Source organism: Lygodium microphyllum, chromosome 1 (genome assembly GCF_053477565.2).
Source record: "Lygodium microphyllum isolate KBCC chromosome 1, Lygodium_microphyllum_v1.1.10, whole genome shotgun sequence".
NCBI classification, from domain to species: domain Eukaryota; kingdom Viridiplantae; phylum Streptophyta; class Polypodiopsida; order Schizaeales; family Lygodiaceae; genus Lygodium; species Lygodium microphyllum.
In genome coordinates, this window is record NC_141135.1 from 30,229,150 (window position 1) to 30,246,053 (window position 16,904).

The 16,904-nt window shown below is 43.9% G+C and overlaps 1 protein-coding gene across 3 annotated transcripts in view; it reads left to right on the top strand.

The window, feature by feature from the left end:
- The first annotated feature begins 1,646 nt into the window (after positions 1–1,646).
- LOC148040958 (uncharacterized) overlaps positions 1,647–16,904 on the top strand; it is a 53,906-nt gene continuing 38,648 nt past the window's right edge. Inside the window, exons 1-3 of one of the 3 annotated variants that reach the window (XM_087675104.1) lie at positions 1,647–2,199; positions 2,426–2,523; positions 2,611–2,711. In XM_087675104.1, the coding sequence (XP_087531230.1) occupies positions 2,142–2,199; positions 2,426–2,523; positions 2,611–2,711 (257 nt within the window). In that variant the 5' untranslated portion in view covers positions 1,647–2,141. Of the gene's footprint in view, positions 2,200–2,223; positions 2,341–2,425; positions 2,524–2,610; positions 2,712–16,904 lie in introns of those variants that run through there. The other 2 variants (XM_087675099.1, XM_087675109.1) reach the window with 2 other exon arrangements.

The following is a 16,904-nucleotide window of genomic DNA, read 5'->3' on the forward strand; positions in this document are numbered from 1 at the left end:
TTGGCAAAAAATACCAAATGATTGAAAGTTAGAGCACAACCAAGCTCTAATACCACTATTGCGAGGCAAACCACATGGCGAATCTAGCATCTTAAATGTTAGATATAAGCAATTTAATTAAGCATAGAAGAATTTGAATAAGTTAACCCTTCTTAGATCACCCAAACTTATGCATTATTGAACACCATCGCTTGGGCATTCTCAATGCTTATTCCCAATCCTCTATTTGTGGCAAAAGCCTTGCAATGCATCCATAAGTCTCTACAAGCCCTTAGGAGAATCTATGGTCATTACCACACACGTTATCTGCACTCAACAAGATGGGCAACATATCCTAGCCAAGCTCACATTGGATCTCGCTAACACATTTTTTGAGAGCTCATCAATGCAAACGCCAAATAAAGTAGGTGAAAGCGGGCAACCTTGAGATCATGCACATCATATTAAAAAACCTTCTTACAACTCAAACCATCATTGTCACTAACTCATCCCACAAAGCATAAGTCCTAGATAATGTCGAATGCTAATATCTTATAGTCACTACATGAGATTGGCTTGGGGTGTCATGTAAAATGCTTGCACAAATCCACATAGCTACATTGTGTCTATTTCATATGTTGACCTATATGCAAAAAAAAGGATAATGTTGGTTCCGAACGTCTTTTAAAGGGATCTAATTGCCACTAAAGGAGGGAGGGCACGTCTTTTTATTGGGCATTTTACTTTGCTATTCTATCACACAAGAGGCAATAAAGTAGTTAGTGCAATGTAACCTTTTAACCACTTCTTGAGAGGGAGGAAGGTAGTATGCTAATCATCCTGATATGGTAGAGGCAATAAAATAATAAGCGTAAGGAATACCTTTCATCACCTCTTGTACGTAAGCCATTGTAGCACAAAACACTTAGGGCAAGGTATCTTTTTAATCACCTATTGTATGCTAGTCATCCTAGCATGAGAGAGGCAACAAAATAGGCAAGTGCAAGGTATGCTTTTAAACACACACACACACACACACACATGAGTAGGGAGAAAAAAGAGGGAGAGAGAGAACTAGGAGAGAATAAAAAATAAATTAAAATAAAAGGCAAAGAGAGAGAGAGAGAGAGAGAGAGAGAGAGAGAGAGAGAGAGAGGAAAAAGAGGAGAGAAAAAGATGGATTGTTGAGTGAAGTTGCCATGCCGCTTCGAGGCAGCAAAGTTGTCGCAAAGCGGCCTAGCATTCTGTGCGCGCAAAGCACGTGCGGAACGCTAGTGTGTGTGTGTGTATATATATATATATATATATAGAGAGAGAGAGAGAGAGAGAGAGAGAGAGAGAGAGAGAGAAGGCACTTAAGATAGTCATCTTGAAGACACTTAATATACTCATCCTATCGCGATAATGGAGGTATTAAAAATAGTTAGTGCAAGGTATCCTTTTAACCACTACCTATGCAGAGACACTTGATATAGTCATCCTAACGCGATAATAGAGGCAATAAAAATAGTTAGTGCAAGGTATCCTTTTAAACTACCCACCTATAGAGCAAGAGGGACAAAGGGAGTTGCAGATTTGACATTTGCCCTGCTCCCCTCATAAACCGTCCACATATTCTATTGTATGGTATTTATGCACAAACTATAGCTGTTTTGTAGGCTTTAGAAGGATATAGAGTGGATGTAGAAGTGTGTGCTCGATGCTCACATACAAACGGATGGAGAATGCCTTTTTTTCCAGTAGATCAAAGATACGTCTTGCTTTCGTGGCTCGAGAGTCAGAGTGGAGCACGTTCTTCATACGGGCGAGCCACAGACACAGACAGAGAGAGAGAGAGAGAGAGTGTGTGTGTGTGTGACACAATTACAGAGGCTGAATCTAGCAACACAGAGAGAGAGAGAGAGAGAGAGAGAGAGAGAGAGAGAGCTTGAGCTCGACTGAAGAATATCCCCGGTTCTATTCCTGCTCCTTTTTGCCCCTCCTGTAGCACACTCTACTCCAGTATTTACCTCGCTGCCTTAGCTGCATCTCTAACACATTTCCACCATCCTCTTCCGAGATCCAGATTGAGAATTCGCATCAGAGGCCCTGAATTGCCTGCTCTATCCGACCTCCATCTGTACATAAGGTAGGAAGACAAGCAAAAAAGCAATCAGAGGGAGATGACAGACTTTGAAGAGACAAATGTGGCAGTGATCATGGTGGGAGGTCCTACCAAAGGTATAATTCGGAAGGTTATGGCCGATCGTAAAGCATTCAATATACACTCTTATTTGTTTCACACCGCCCCAGCTCCGTTTTTTTTTTCCCTTCAAGCATGCAATCTATCAATCCAGAGATCAGATTTCAGTCCGTCTCTCTGTAAGCCTGTTAAGGAGAGTTGCATTGCTTCAATTTGTAATTCTGGTTTTCAAATTACAAATTCTGCATCTTTTTTGTCCGCCAGGAACTCGATTTCGCCCTCTTTCGCTAAATCTTGCCAAGCCCCTCTTTCCCCTTGCTGGCCAGCCCATGGTTCATCACCCCATTCTTGCTTGCAAGAAGGTAAGATGATGTCAGGTCTTTCAGTACTGTTGCTTCCTGCAAGCTCACTTCTTATCAGCCTTCCTTGCATGTATGCACGTGTTTTAGATTCCCAATCTCGCACATATCTACCTCATTGGATTTTATGAAGAAAAGGAATTCACATTGTACGTCTCAGCTATATCAAACGAGCTCAAAGTCCCAGTGAGGTATGTGCAACTCAAGTTGAATGAACTTGCTAGTCCAAGACAGCCAGTGGTAGATCAGATCTCTAGTTTTTGACAAAGAATGCATGCACGATAGGAAATTTAACAGGTGCATTCTGTGATGCCTACAGAGAGACTCTACATGGGGGGCACAGTAGACAGAGCTGTGTGAGCTCTTCTATTACTTCACTGTGTTTATAGGCATATTGAGGTTGACAACCAAAAGCTAGGTGCAAATCAAACTTGACATAAATACTGCATTCATAGATGAAAAACTTTGGACCTTAGAAGGGAGAGCTTAATCCCCAAAATCTAGGTGCTCATTGATTCCTCCGAGATGCGTTTGATCGAAGCTTAAATGTCTTTTGGTAGGATACGCATTGTCCTTACAGCATACAGTTATAAAAGCGGACATGGCACAATAAGATCAAAAGACATTGCATATATCATAATGTCTCAACTTCTCATGCCTTGATGGTTTTTCATGTCAGCATGCATAATGGTTGTAGCTACCAGGATTATTAGCTTGACTTGGACCTGAGTACTAAGCATGATGAGGCTAATTATTTGTAACGAAAGCTATTATCTTAGAGCTTATAAAGTCCTGCAGCCTGCTTACAGAAAGTGTACAATACATTTAGAGTGTAAAAAGGATCTCAATGGATGATTTCGGTTCTTGGGGGGTTTGATTTTGATAGGCTGGTAACAAGAAAACAGTAAACCAACATCTGTGTGAATCTGTTGCTTTGTGCACCCTAAGCTTGGGTGGATCTAGGGCAAAGGCAAGCCTGGAAATCGACAGCATGTCGGGTGGCTCTGATTGCAAGGGTGGATGTCCCATACTATAAGCCCATGCCATCGCAGAGTCCTCATGTGAAAACTATTGCACAGCTTAGCCCATGGTCCTGTTTATAGAACCTAGTACCCAAGTCCTAAAGTGCCCTGAATCCATCCACACTACAAGACCCTTAAAGTAACCCTAAAGTGCCTTGGCTGTTTTCACACCTAATGACCTAGTGCGTGATGCTATGGTGCCCATCCATGATGTCCAAGGATGTAACAAATTGTGATGGCTGTCCTAAATCCGCAATACCCCTAGGTTTTCACAAGCCATGATGGCCACCCGACTTTTGGTGTTAGGAGTATATCCACCACTTTGCCTCCAATGGGTGGGGCTATCTGTATCAAGTGGGATACACACCGACTAGGGTTTAGACACCCAGTCACACTGACCGGGTTATATAAGGTGTAAGAGCCCCAGATTAGGGCAACCAGTTATTATCAAGATCATACTCTTCACCTTCATCTCCAGCTTCCATGGCTTCCTCATTCCTTCTCTCCTCTTTTCTCTCTTTCTCTCTCTTCTTCTAGTCTTCTTCCTTCTTCTTCTTGCTTTTTTTCTCTCTCCTCAGCTCTTCTTCTCTCTTCTCTCAGCTTCTTTCATTACAAGTGGTATCAGAGCTTCAGTTTTTGGTCCTTTTCCCCTTTTCCCTTTCTTCCTTCTTAAATCCCAAAAACCCTAGTTACTCAACTTAAAGGTACAGGCACAGCAATAAGGATTGTAGTTAACTTTAGCTTTTTGGAGCAAGCAGGAGCTATGGCTAGAGCTCATACATATGTGGATGTAAAATGGTTAAAATAGCAGATCGTCACTTCTTTTCATGCAAATTTTAAGGGTTCCAGGCCAAGTTTGGAGTTTTAGGAGTTGGAAGAGGGCAAAAATCCTAGTTACTTTTTGCCTCAATCCCCCCTTCTCTCTCCTTCTTGCAAGTTGCCATGGTTGCCAACTAACACAAACCTTCCCAGCTTGCTCTAGCCATCTCCAAACCATCAGCCAACCTTGGAATCCGATCCCCACCATCTTCAGCTCCAGTTTGAACCCCTGGGTAGCTAGGGAATCCCTGCCAAAGACAGCAGGCAGCAGCCCGCAATTTGTGGCGCAAATTGCGTTGCTGCCCATGGCTGCCTCTTGCCTCTTGCTTCCTGCTCCTACTCCTGGCCTTCCCCTTGGCACTCTTGGCCTCCTGGGGTAAGGGCTGAACTCCCTCAGCAACATTTGACCTCTCCCCTTCCTCCGACATTGATACTCCGCTTGAACCTCTTGCCGAACACCTTGTGGACAGCCATTACTGATTAGTCCAAGCTCTTGATCCAGCCCATAACCCTGGAGCTCAGCCATTAAGAGATATCTCAACCCCTCTTGACCTTTCCTACTCCGAAGGAAGACATGAAGTTCACCATGTGCCATGCATGGGAGCTTGTGGGCAGCCATGAAAGCTTCACTTGAAGCTTCCCATCTTTGAAGCTTAAGCTCAGGGACAAGCACGAGAGCCTTCCTCATCAGTAGGAGCATTCGAATGCTGAAGTATTCTTCCACAGATGTCCCAACCAGCTGGACTTGATCGATGATTTATGCTTGAACGATCCTTCCAAGTATTCAAGAGGTATGCCAATCTGATCTTAATCTCTCAATTTAGCCACTTGCTGAGCTTAATCCATTGTTGGAGAGATTCAAGATTGCACAGGTTTAATAGATAATCCTCTTCGTGTGCATACATAATACCTCTTGCTGAAATTTATTGTAATGGTTGACATTAACCCCCATTTGATCTTGTGATCTCGAATGAGCCCAAAATGAATAATAGCCATTGTAAATTGGGTAAGTAGCAGCCAGTGAGTCACTGGACTGCCAAGGTAACCCCTACCCCTAACCTTTGTCATTCCTTGCATCTCATGAAAAGACCCAATGTCTCCTTTCCAATGCATCTCATGTTGATTGCTTAATAAAAATCATGAGATGCTTTCCATTGATACTCTGGTTGAGGAAAAAGGCCAATGCCAGGTGAGGTGGTAAGACAAAAGAGAGGTAACCCTCCCTTACCACTTAAGACCCTGAAGGGGTGTACAACCCGGCCCGGGGGGAACTTTGCTCACCTCCTGGTGATCTGGAGCCCGATACTTGTATGTAGGAGCAGGTACTTCCATGAGCTCCACTCCCCCTGACCCAGTGATTTCCCTTGGACACCCCACAATGCTAATGGCACCCATGTATGACACTTGAAGTGCATGCAGTCGCTATTGATGTTGCTGATGCAAGACGATGGTACACTCTTAACCAACGTAACCTCACTGTACGTGAATACATAAATCAGTTCATGAACGTGACTATGTATATGGAGAGCATTAGCGATGATGCTAAATTGCACAAGTATATCTATGGGTTGGAACCGAGCCTATCAGCAGATGTCATGGCCCAAAAACCTACCACACTATTTGATGCAATTGAACTAGCTGAGAGATATGGAAGAAAGTATCGTAAGAATGAACATTTTTAGCAATGTGTTGGACAGCCCCGCATTCCTTTACGATCAGCCCCACAGGGAGCTGGTCTTCGAGGCACTTCTATGCTCAATAACAACCCCAAGATACCCATTTACCCGCCTTCCATGCTGAAAGAAAAATGAGCACTTTTGGGACAGCATTGGGCTCTAATGTTGAGAATAAGTATGCTGAAAATAAACAGTCCACTGCATCACCTTCCCATGGATTCAGTAGCCAATGGTTCATCTCTCCATATGTTGTGAAGGAACGAAAGGAAAATGGGCTATGCTTTAAGTGTGGAGATAAGTACACTGTTGATCATGCCTCCAAATGCCCGTACAAGACAGCTAAGGTCAAAGTTCATAGCATGTATGTCATGGAAGATTGGCGCACTGAGGAGGATGACCTACCCATTGACCAGTCTGAGCCTACAAAGGATGTTGATCACGAGCAGTTCTATGATCCCGAGGATGGGTTTCCCTTTGACCCGGGCGGTGCTCCATCACAGATACTTGATTTAACATCCCATCCACCTCCCACTTCCCTTTGCTCGATCTCCTTGGACGCTTGGACGGGTTCCCGCAGCCCAACACCCTTTGCATTCAAGGCAGTATCAATGGAAAGCATGTTTTTATCCTTGTGGATAGTGGAAGCACTCACAGTTTTGTCAATAAATCAGCCATTGATCGGTTGAAATGCACCCCTATGGCATTATACCACCCCTTGAAGGTCCAAGTAGCAAATGGAGAAGAAGAAATTAGCACACATGTATGTCTTGCAATTCCCTTATGCTTGGCTGAAAATTATGTGACACTGGTTGATCTGATTGCCCTAGATATGGGCCCCATTGACGTTGTCTTGGGCTGTGATTGGCTGAAACAATTGGGAAAGATTGCTATGGATTTCTCTTAGCTTTACATGGAGTTTATGATGCATGGATAGTCTATCCACCTAGAGGGAGTTCAAGATCATGCTGATTTTCAGCTCATTACAGCAAAGTAACTCAAATGGGAGTTTAAGAAATGCTCACAAATCTTTGTTTTTCAATTAAATAAGGACAATTCTGATCAGCCCTTTGCAGGTTCTAATGATTCAGCCTTGGAGGCCTTACTTGAGGAATACAATGACCTATTTCAGATGCTTACATCCCTGCCTCCCAAGAGACAAGCGGACCACCCACTTGACCTAGAGTCCCATTCCAAGCTAGTGAATAAATCCCCTTACAGACTCTCCAAGTGTAAGCATGAAGAGGTTGCAAAGCAAATCAAGGAGTTGTTAGAGATGGGTTTCATTGAACCGAGTTCTTTCCCCTATACATCCCCCGTCCTCTTAGTCAAAAAGAAAAATGGCTCCTTTTGCATGTGTATTGACTACAGAGACTTGAACAATATTACAGTGAAGAACCGCTACCCCATCCCACGGATTGATGATTTGCTGGATGAGTTGAAAGGGGCATGCTTTTTCACTAAGATTGACTTGCACTCTGGCTACCATCAGATTCGTATGCGGGTAGGAGATGAGGTCAAAATGGCCTTCAGGGTTGATTGTGAACTTTATCATTTTCTAGTGATGCCTTTTGGGTTGACTAATGCCCCTGCCACCTTTCAAAGCCTCATGAACAAAATCCTACAGCTCTTTCTGTTCATGTTTGTGCTTGTTTTCTTTGATGACATCCTCATTTACAGCAAGTCATCTACGGAGCACTTGACACACGTTTGGAGGGTGTTTGATATATTGAGAGTATCGACTCTTTGCTAAGGAGAGCAAATGCATATTCATGTAGACATCTGTGGAGTGCTTGGGACACATTGTGAGCAAAAATGGTAACAGGCTGACCCAAAGAAGGTGCAATGTGTTAGAGACTGGTCCGCTTCCTCCACCACCACTTCTTTGCGTGGCTTCCTTGGTCTCTCTTCATTCTACAAATGCTTCATTAAGCACTATGCCACTATTGCAACATCTTTGACCGATTGTTTGAAAAAGGAGTCATTCTTTTGGGATGCCACTGCGGATCATAGCTTCAAACAGTTAAAGGACGCACTTACTTCAGCCCCCATCCTTGTGTTTGCCTTGACTTCTCTAAGCTGTTTACCATTCATTGTGATGCCAGTGGTCGGAGTATTGGTGTAGTTTTGTTGCAAGAGCATGGTGTGATTGCATTTGAGAGCCACAAGCTTGATGAGAAGGAGATGCAAATGAATGTATATGACCAGGAGATGTTGGCCATCCTCCATGCCATCAAGAAATAGCACCATTATTTGTATGGCAGCTGCTTCCAAGTAAAAAGCGACCACCGAGTCCTCCAGTACTTCTTGACTCAGTCTACTTTGACTCATAAGCAAAGGCAATGGGTGGCAACCTTACAGAACTATGAATTTGATATTTCACACACTCGGGGTAAGGATAATATTGTGGCTGATTCACTCTCTCGAATGTGGGCATGCAGGGTGTCCTCTATCTCAGAATTGCAGAGTGATTGGGCTGAAGAGCTTCAAGAGGCTTACTTGTTAGATGATCACTTCAGCCACATATTTCAGAAATTACAGCATGGAGTCATGGCTGAAAACTCCCAATATCAGCTCAAGCATGGCCTTATTTGGTCCCATGGCAAGATTGTTATCCCCCACACTTCCCCCTTCATGCAGAAGATTATGGAAGAGATGCATTCTTGCCCCACTGCTGGTCACTTGGGTGTTTTCAAAACATATGACAGGATTGCCAAGAGCTTTCATTGGAAAGGCGTATGGAGGGATATCAAGGACTTTGTGACCAAATGTGTTCCATGCCAATAGAACAAGGATAGTACACTCAGGCCCGCTGGCCTCTTGCAGCCTCTCCCTATCCCTGAAGGGAAATGGACTCACATCACAATGGACTTTATCACTGGCCTTCCTGTGACTAAGAAAGGGTGGAATAGTATCTATGTGGTCGTTGATCGCCTTACCAAAGCTGCCCACTTTATCCCCACTAAGATCCAATACACTGCCTCTCAGGTGGCCACTCAGTTTATGGAAAATGTCTTCAAGTTGCATGGCTTGTCAGAGGTCATAGTACATGATCGGGATGCAAAGTTCATGAGTAACTTCTGGCAGACAGTTTTCACCTCCATGGGAACCAAGCTTGCTCTATCCACTACATACTACCCTCAGACTGATGGCCAGACTGAAAGAGTGAACAAATGGCTTGAGACATATTTGAGGCACTTTTGCCTTGATATACAACATGGTTGGGATACGTGGCTTCACTTGGCTGAGTTTGCATATAATAACTCCGCGCACTCTAGCATTGGAGTTTTCCCTTTTAAGGCCTTATATGGGTATAAGGTTCCCCTCCCCACAGTCTTATTTAATGATAAGATTAATCCTCAGAGTCAGGCTGAGTTGGATTGCATACAAGCTTTACTTCAGTAATGCAAAATGAACCTTCAAAAGGCCCAAACACACATGAAACTCTATGCTGATGAGAAACGAAGGCATTTGGAATTCCAAGAAGGAGAATTGGTCCTTTTGAAAGTGCCTAAGTCCCGCTACTCGACTTTCAAAGAGGGCAACAACAACAAGCTGGTCTACCGCTTCTATGGCCCATACTGGATCCTGAAGAGAGTTGGTGACTTGGCCTACCGCTTAGAACTCCCCCCTACCACCAAAATCCACAATGTGTTTCATGTCAGCCAGCTGAAACCTTTTGTAGGCTCCTCAGTGGACTATGTGGAAGAACTTCCCTCCATAGATGAAGAAGGTATCACTCAATATATCCCTGAAGCAATAATTGGGCAGCGAGATAAGCACTTACGGTCCCGATTCATTGAAGAATACCTCATCAAATGGCAAGGCCTACCTTTGGAAGAAGCCTCTTGGCGCCTAGAAACCATCATCAATGAGTTTCCCTACCTCCGTGAGGCCCAATGGCTAGAAGACTAGCTGGTCATGCCCTAATTGACCACCCTCTGCCTGCAGATTGCACATTGTTTTAGAACAGTTTTGTATTTATTCAAATCTCAGGCATGTGCATTCTACATAAGCTGAATTTACTCGTCATAAGCTCCGTTTAGACATGTGGTATGCCCTATTTGGAGCAGCCTATCAAAAGTTATGACCTGTTTACTTCAGCAGGCCAATCCTGGACTGCATGCTGTCCCTAGTCTCTACCCACCCAATTTTCATTGTCAAAGGGCTCAGAGTAGTACTCTGCAACCCTCCCTTAGCTCACCCATCACTTCCCTCTATTTCTCCTTGTTTTTGAGGGCAAAAACCTTCAGAGTGGGGATGGATTGTAACAAGTGGGATACACACTGACTAGGGTTTAGACACCTAGTTACACTGACCGGGGTATATAAAGTGTAAGAGCCCCAAATTATGGCAACCAGTTATTATCAAGATCATACTCTTCACCTTCATCTCCAGCTTCCATGGCTTCCTCCTTTATTCTCTCCTCTTTTCTCTCTTTCTCTCTCTCTCTTCTTCTAGTCTTCTTCCTTCTTCTTCTTGCTCTCTTTCTCTCTCCTCAGCTCTTCTTCTCTCTCCTCTCAGCTTCTATCATTACATTATCATCACCAAATGAGATGGAGATCCGAGTAGGGGATTTGGCTGTGTGCCCTTGGCCGTTGAGTTACACTTGTCATCAAAAGAGCCTACATTTTGGCAATGCTAGCAAAACCTATTACCAAGACCTTCATTCAATAATCAAAACAATCCCACACACTACTAGGATAAGTGCTTAGAGATTTCTAAGTGTGTGTGTGTGCGTGCCAATCATACAGAGAGTATGTGGAGAGAGGCAAGACGGGAAAGCAAGCACGACAAGCAAAGCTAACATGCAAGTATAGGGAAAGAGTGCCTTCAAAGATTGCCATGTGCAATGCCACGATTATGGTGGATCTAGAGTTGACCACTCCAAGGGTGACCAAAAAGAGATAAATGTGCATAGATGCATGTTTACATGAATAGAATGTCAATGCATGGGGTAATGCAAAGGAGGATGCAAATATTGATGCTCATGTAGAATGCGAGGCAACGGTGCCACTTGGACAGTGTCCTTGCAGGGAAATTGTTCACTTACCCAAGCGTCCTTTTATAATCATGTCATCTTGACAGTACGAATGAAGTTATAAATGCTGATAATATATAATATATAATAAATAAATGTCTAAAAGTGAAAAAGTGTAAACATAATCACTATCACTATCAAGAGAAGGAAACCGCGCCCTCTTAAAATTAGAAGGAGAATTAAGAGGGAAGCACCCAATCCCTGTTAATTTGAAATAGATGAGGGTGTACCCAAGCCGATCCGCGGTAGAAGATACTGAAGAACTGGCCGAATGGTGCCTAACTCAACTTGCTCTTGGATGAAGTGGTAGTGAACCGCCATGTATCGTGTTTGAGGGGATATGATAGGAATGCCCGCAAGGGCAATGGCACTCTGGTTATCGTAGTAGACAATTATAGGCAATTTGCAAGGGAATTGAAGCGCAGCTAGCAAGTTCCTTACATAGATGGCCTCTATAGTGCCATCGAAGAGAGCCTAATACTTGGCCTCAGTTGTGTGGAAGCTGCCACCATCACCTTCGTATGGCTAGCCCTAGAGATGGGTGCCGCGCCCAAGGTGTAGAGGTAAGCCCCATAAGAATGCCGGGTGTCAAGTTCTCTTGCCCAGTTAGAATTAGTGTATCCTTGCAAACATAAACCATAACTATAAGTTAGTCCAAAATTATAGGTACACCTTAAATATCTTAATATATGAAGACAAGCAACCCAATGGGACATTCTAGGTGCATTAAATATTGACTAAGAAAACTAATTGAGAATGCAAGATCTTGCCTAGTATGAATCAACCAAAGTAATTTCCCTACAACAGAACGATATGTATGAGTATCAAAAGGCGGACCTGAGGTATCCTTGTATAGATGGACATTGGGATCTAGAGACGTGGCTACTGGCCGTGTTTGATCAATGCAATATTGTTCCACCAGTTGTAGGGCATATTTCTACTGTGACAGAAAGACACTTCCCTTGGATCTAACAATCTCCATTTCTAAGAAATAAGACAACAATCCAAAGTCTGTCATCTCAAAGGTAGCGCAAAGCTATGCCTTAATTTTTGCGAGAGTTGTAGAATTTGAGCCAGTGAGGAGTATATCATCAATATATAGCAGGATATAATTGACCTTCGTGCCAGTGATGGGTATATATACATTAGGATTATAGGGGGGGAGAATGGTATCCATGAGTCTGTAAGAACTCGTCCATCCTGTGTGGTACCAAGACCTCGACACTTGCTTCAGTCCATAAAGAGCTTTCTGCAAGTGAAATACCTTGTCAGTTTGGTCAGCGGAAGAAAAGCCAGGAGGCCACTCCTTATAGACTTCCTCCTCCAAATAACCATTTAGAAAGGCACTTTTGACGTCCATATGATAGATCGGCCAATTGTAGTGAGCAGCAAGTACAACCAATGGATGAAATGATGTCAACCAAGTAGTAGGTGTGAAGGTTTCTTCATAGTCAATGCCATGCTTTTGCTTGAAACCTTGCACTACAACGTGAGCCTTGTATTTGTCTAATGTACAATTAGCCTTTCGCTTGGTCCTAAAGATCTACTTTGTCTTGATGACCTTCTTGTGATTAGGACAATCCACTAGGGTCCAAGTCTCATTCCGATCAATACTGTCTAGTTCCTTTTCCATGGCCTTACGCCATAGAGGGTCTTGGAGAGCCTCTTGCTAATTGTCCGGCTCAGAATGTGCAATATAATCAGCTGTAAATAGTGATGCATATGAATCATAAGGGACGAGCCAAGCAGACCTTCTAGGGTCCTCCAAAGGGAGATCTGGTGGAAGAGAGCAATGGGCTGCATGCCTATTTATAGAAAGTTTGGCACCCAAGTTAGGGTTTTGCAAGAGGGACACAGTAATAGTAACGCTCTAGAATCACGTTTCTTTTTAAAATAAGATGGTTTCTTCAATAATTAATTGTGTTTTGAGGCTGTCTAAGTCAGGCTAATGCATTTTTAGCTCAATAGGGACGACATGAACCAATTGACCATCTTAAAATAAAGGGATACACTGCATTATGCATGCCCAAGCATTTGAAGAATGAAAGAGAATCTGAAAAAACCCTTTAGGACCATCATAAATATCCTCTACCAAAGGGGCTTGCAGTTGCCGCAAAGCATTAGTTTGACTTGCATCACCAGTCAAAAGCATGGACTGCAACCATGCTTTGATACGGGGAATCAAAGGAACCCTTACTGTAAAGTAAAAGATAGCTGCCCTCTTATGGAGGCAGCAATCTGCTGTAATACAATATCTGTCCCCATGACTGCTACCAAAGGATCACCATCTGGCATAGAGCTTGCTTTTTTGTTATTTGCATGTGCATAATCATGCATGAGAGTATTTGTGCTAGCAAGCATATACTGAAGAGTCTGATTAGTTTATGAGGAAGGGGTACATGCGGCCTGTTGAGATGTGTCACCTTGGTACTTGTCCTGTGGCTCCTGCAAAGGAGGGCAACTGCCTTGTTGTGGGGGTTCCAAAACAATCATATTTGTAGGTTCATTCACTATCTTACGACGTTTACCCACTTCATCAGCTTCAACATCTTGAGGGATGTCCTCAGCCCAAGACTCCTCATCTGAATCCAAACCATCTTTACCTTCTACCCTCAGCCAAGTGTTGGTCCAGAAAATCCATATTGATGCCACAGGAGGTCTCCATCAGTCTTTGTCTCTCTCTTTCTCTTACAGAAGCTTGGTCACACGTTTGCAGGTCTGTAATTCACACAGGCTGGACTGAAGTACTGACTCTGCTCTGCCTGTCTGATTTTCCAGCTGCCTGCCTCTCTCTCCCCCTCAGATCTGTGCCCTGCAGACTGATCGTCACTGTGCTGCAGATGTATTTCTTTCTGCCTGCTGGTTTGGGCGTGCACAAGGCTGATAACCTGTGTGAACTGAACGCGAAGGAAGGTAGGGATAGCGTGCTGCAGGTGCACGCCTGCACAGGACTGCATGCCTGGCAGACCTGAAGGCGATGGAACACAGGACCGCACGCCTGTATGAACCCTTCTTAGTACACACAGGCTAGAAAAAGAACCCCTGCAGGCTGGTGCAGGACAGGTAAGGTGCAGGGCAGGTTGCAGGCTGGGGTGCAGGCCCCCAAACCAGTGCAGGGCTGCAAAGCAGGGCCCCAGGAACAGGGCGAGATGAAGAACAGGCAGCATGAAGGGCAGGCGTGCAGCACAGCCGCCCTCTCTCTCTTTCTCACACAGAAAATCTGAAGATATTCATCACAATTTTGCCGAATCGAGACCTAATTATTGCTGTAATTAGTCTTTCTCAGCTACCTTGAAATGTGCCCATTAACTGGAAACCAAATACCAGAGCAGTCATTGGAATTGAAGTAATTACAGCAGATCTGATAGAAATTGTACATCCTTATTGAAGTTGACCCATACGTAAGTGTTTTCGATTCAATTTGTGCCTGAATTGTGTCAGAATCAAGGGGCAAATCCTATTGCTGCTGGTCTGGGACTCTGGTGACAGCCCAAAATGTTGAAATTTGTAGAGAAATTAGCTTATACCTCCTTGTACTATAAATTCAAGCAATATAAGTTAAAGAAATATCACAAGGGGCGCTAGTTTTGGTGATTGGGTATCAACTATCCAAGATGAATGTGGTAATGTATTTATTTCAGATTTGTGAATTTTATGCTTGTTGTAATATGTGTTAAATCAAGTAATTTATCACCCTATTTATGAAGGAAGGTTGGTTTTAGGTATCCTCCCATGCGACCTTTGCCAATGTATCCGACTATCCAAGATGAGATTATTTATCATTGTGACACACACATCTAACTTAATCTCATGTGCACAGCTAAGTGTCCAAAGAGCATTAAGTTAAAAATTTTACGTTCTTGTTGTACATGTCCACCCATGGTTGTTTAGTGGTTCATTGATTTCGATAGCTTCTTGCTATTATCTTGCAGTTGGGCTAGTGATTTGGTGCGTCCATTCCCAACTAGATACCATCTTTTGTCTGACCCTTCAGAGGCCTCTCTATCCCCTTTATATCAATAGGCCACCCATTTCTTTGGGCTTTCTTTGGGAGAGGGGTTATACTCCTTGTCTAGATCTCTTCTTCATTGATGGACCACATCAACATTGCTTTCTTTGCCACTGTTGGATCTATTGTAGTCTTTTGGAGCTTCCCTTGGAGCTTGTGTGCAGTGTTCAATCTAAAAGATGGTTTGAAGTGGACTGTAAGGGTAAAATGTGTTGCTCCTCTTCTACATGCTCTTCCCCTTTGGGCTCCTACCTCTTTGCTTCTTTGGCCTTTGGCTATGCAAGATTAGAGAGGGGTGCTAGTAGTCATTTCATTTCTTGTCTCTTTACGTGTCCATCTCCTAGTTATGAGACAGTGTGTGAGTGAGATGAGGACATTCAAAGCTCTAGCACCGAACATGATGTCATCTTTTCATCCTTCTCATTTCCATCTCAAGCAGCATAGTCACATGCGATGGGAAACGGGGATGGGGGATGAGGACGTTGATGGCCATGGATTGCTATTCCCTGTGCCTATATGGTTATGTGGAATAGGCATGGGTTGTCAAAATGACCGACTGACCAGAGAGACAGTAGGGTTTGCGGGGGAAAACACATAGTATGCTCAGCAAACAGTGAGAGAGAAAAGAAACTCAACAAGAAGATGAAAGATGAATCATGCTGATGAAGTGAGTTTGATACAAGTGTGCCATAGCACGAAGGATGACCTAAAGTGCAGGAAGACTGCCAAAGAAGCCTCTGAGTCTGCAAATGCAGGATAAGGAGGTGTCGCATGGAACAGGGAGACTGCCTTCGAAGAGTGAGGAGCCTTTGAATCTACAAACATAGGGATAAAGAGTGGTACCTACAAGCAGGGAGACAACCGATGAAGCCTCCATTTGCAAACGCAAGCTTGAATTGACGCTAACTGTTGCTGGGAGTGACGCTAGGTGGTGTAGGATGAGCCAGATGCTGAAAACGTAGATGAAGACATTCTCTAGGAGTGAAAACACTAGGTATAGAGTGGCACTTGATGAGTGGAGAAGCAACCAAGAACTAAAACGCAAGGTGCAATTGCCTTTGATGATGATAGATGCTAACCACTATGATGGAGGAAGGCCGCCCGTTGCAGAAGAACTCCACCAAGTTGCCAAACGCAATGTGATGGTTGACGCCTGATGGGTGGATGAGGTTGCTAGTTGGAGAAGACTAATGCCAAGATAATGGAGCTGCCACCAAATGTGGAGGTGAAGTGTCAGTAGAAGATGGGGTAGGCTGCCACCAAAACGCAGCTCCAAAGATGGAGGTTGGTGCCTAATGGTATGAGGTGAAGGTGACAGGAGAGAGTGTCAAAAGACTAAGGAGAGAGAGTGGGAATGACATATTGAAGGATCAACCATATAGAATGAGTGACCAAGGCAGCCTATAAATAGGCAAGAGACTGCCTTCGGGCGCCAATTGTCTAGGGTGGTGCCCCATTGTGGGCGCCTAGCCCCTTTTTGGGGTTGTCTAGTGTGAAACCCTAAACGTAGAACACAAACTGTGTGAAGGGTTTCTCAACATGGGGATGGGAAATGGAAATCGGGATGGGGGATAGAAAAGTGGCTATATAAACTTGCACTGTCATCTACACCATTCAGGCCCCTTGTGTTGGGTTTTACTCATGCCTACGCTCACACGATTGTCAGTGAACCGCACATAGGACTCTGGGGCACTGTTTACTCTCCATAAGAGAGGTTTTTTCCCCCTAGTCACGTTATTTTTCATTTGTGTATTTGTGTTACACATTTTGGTCAATTACTGCACATTACACACATCTGTGTGTGAACGCACTTTAAGTCA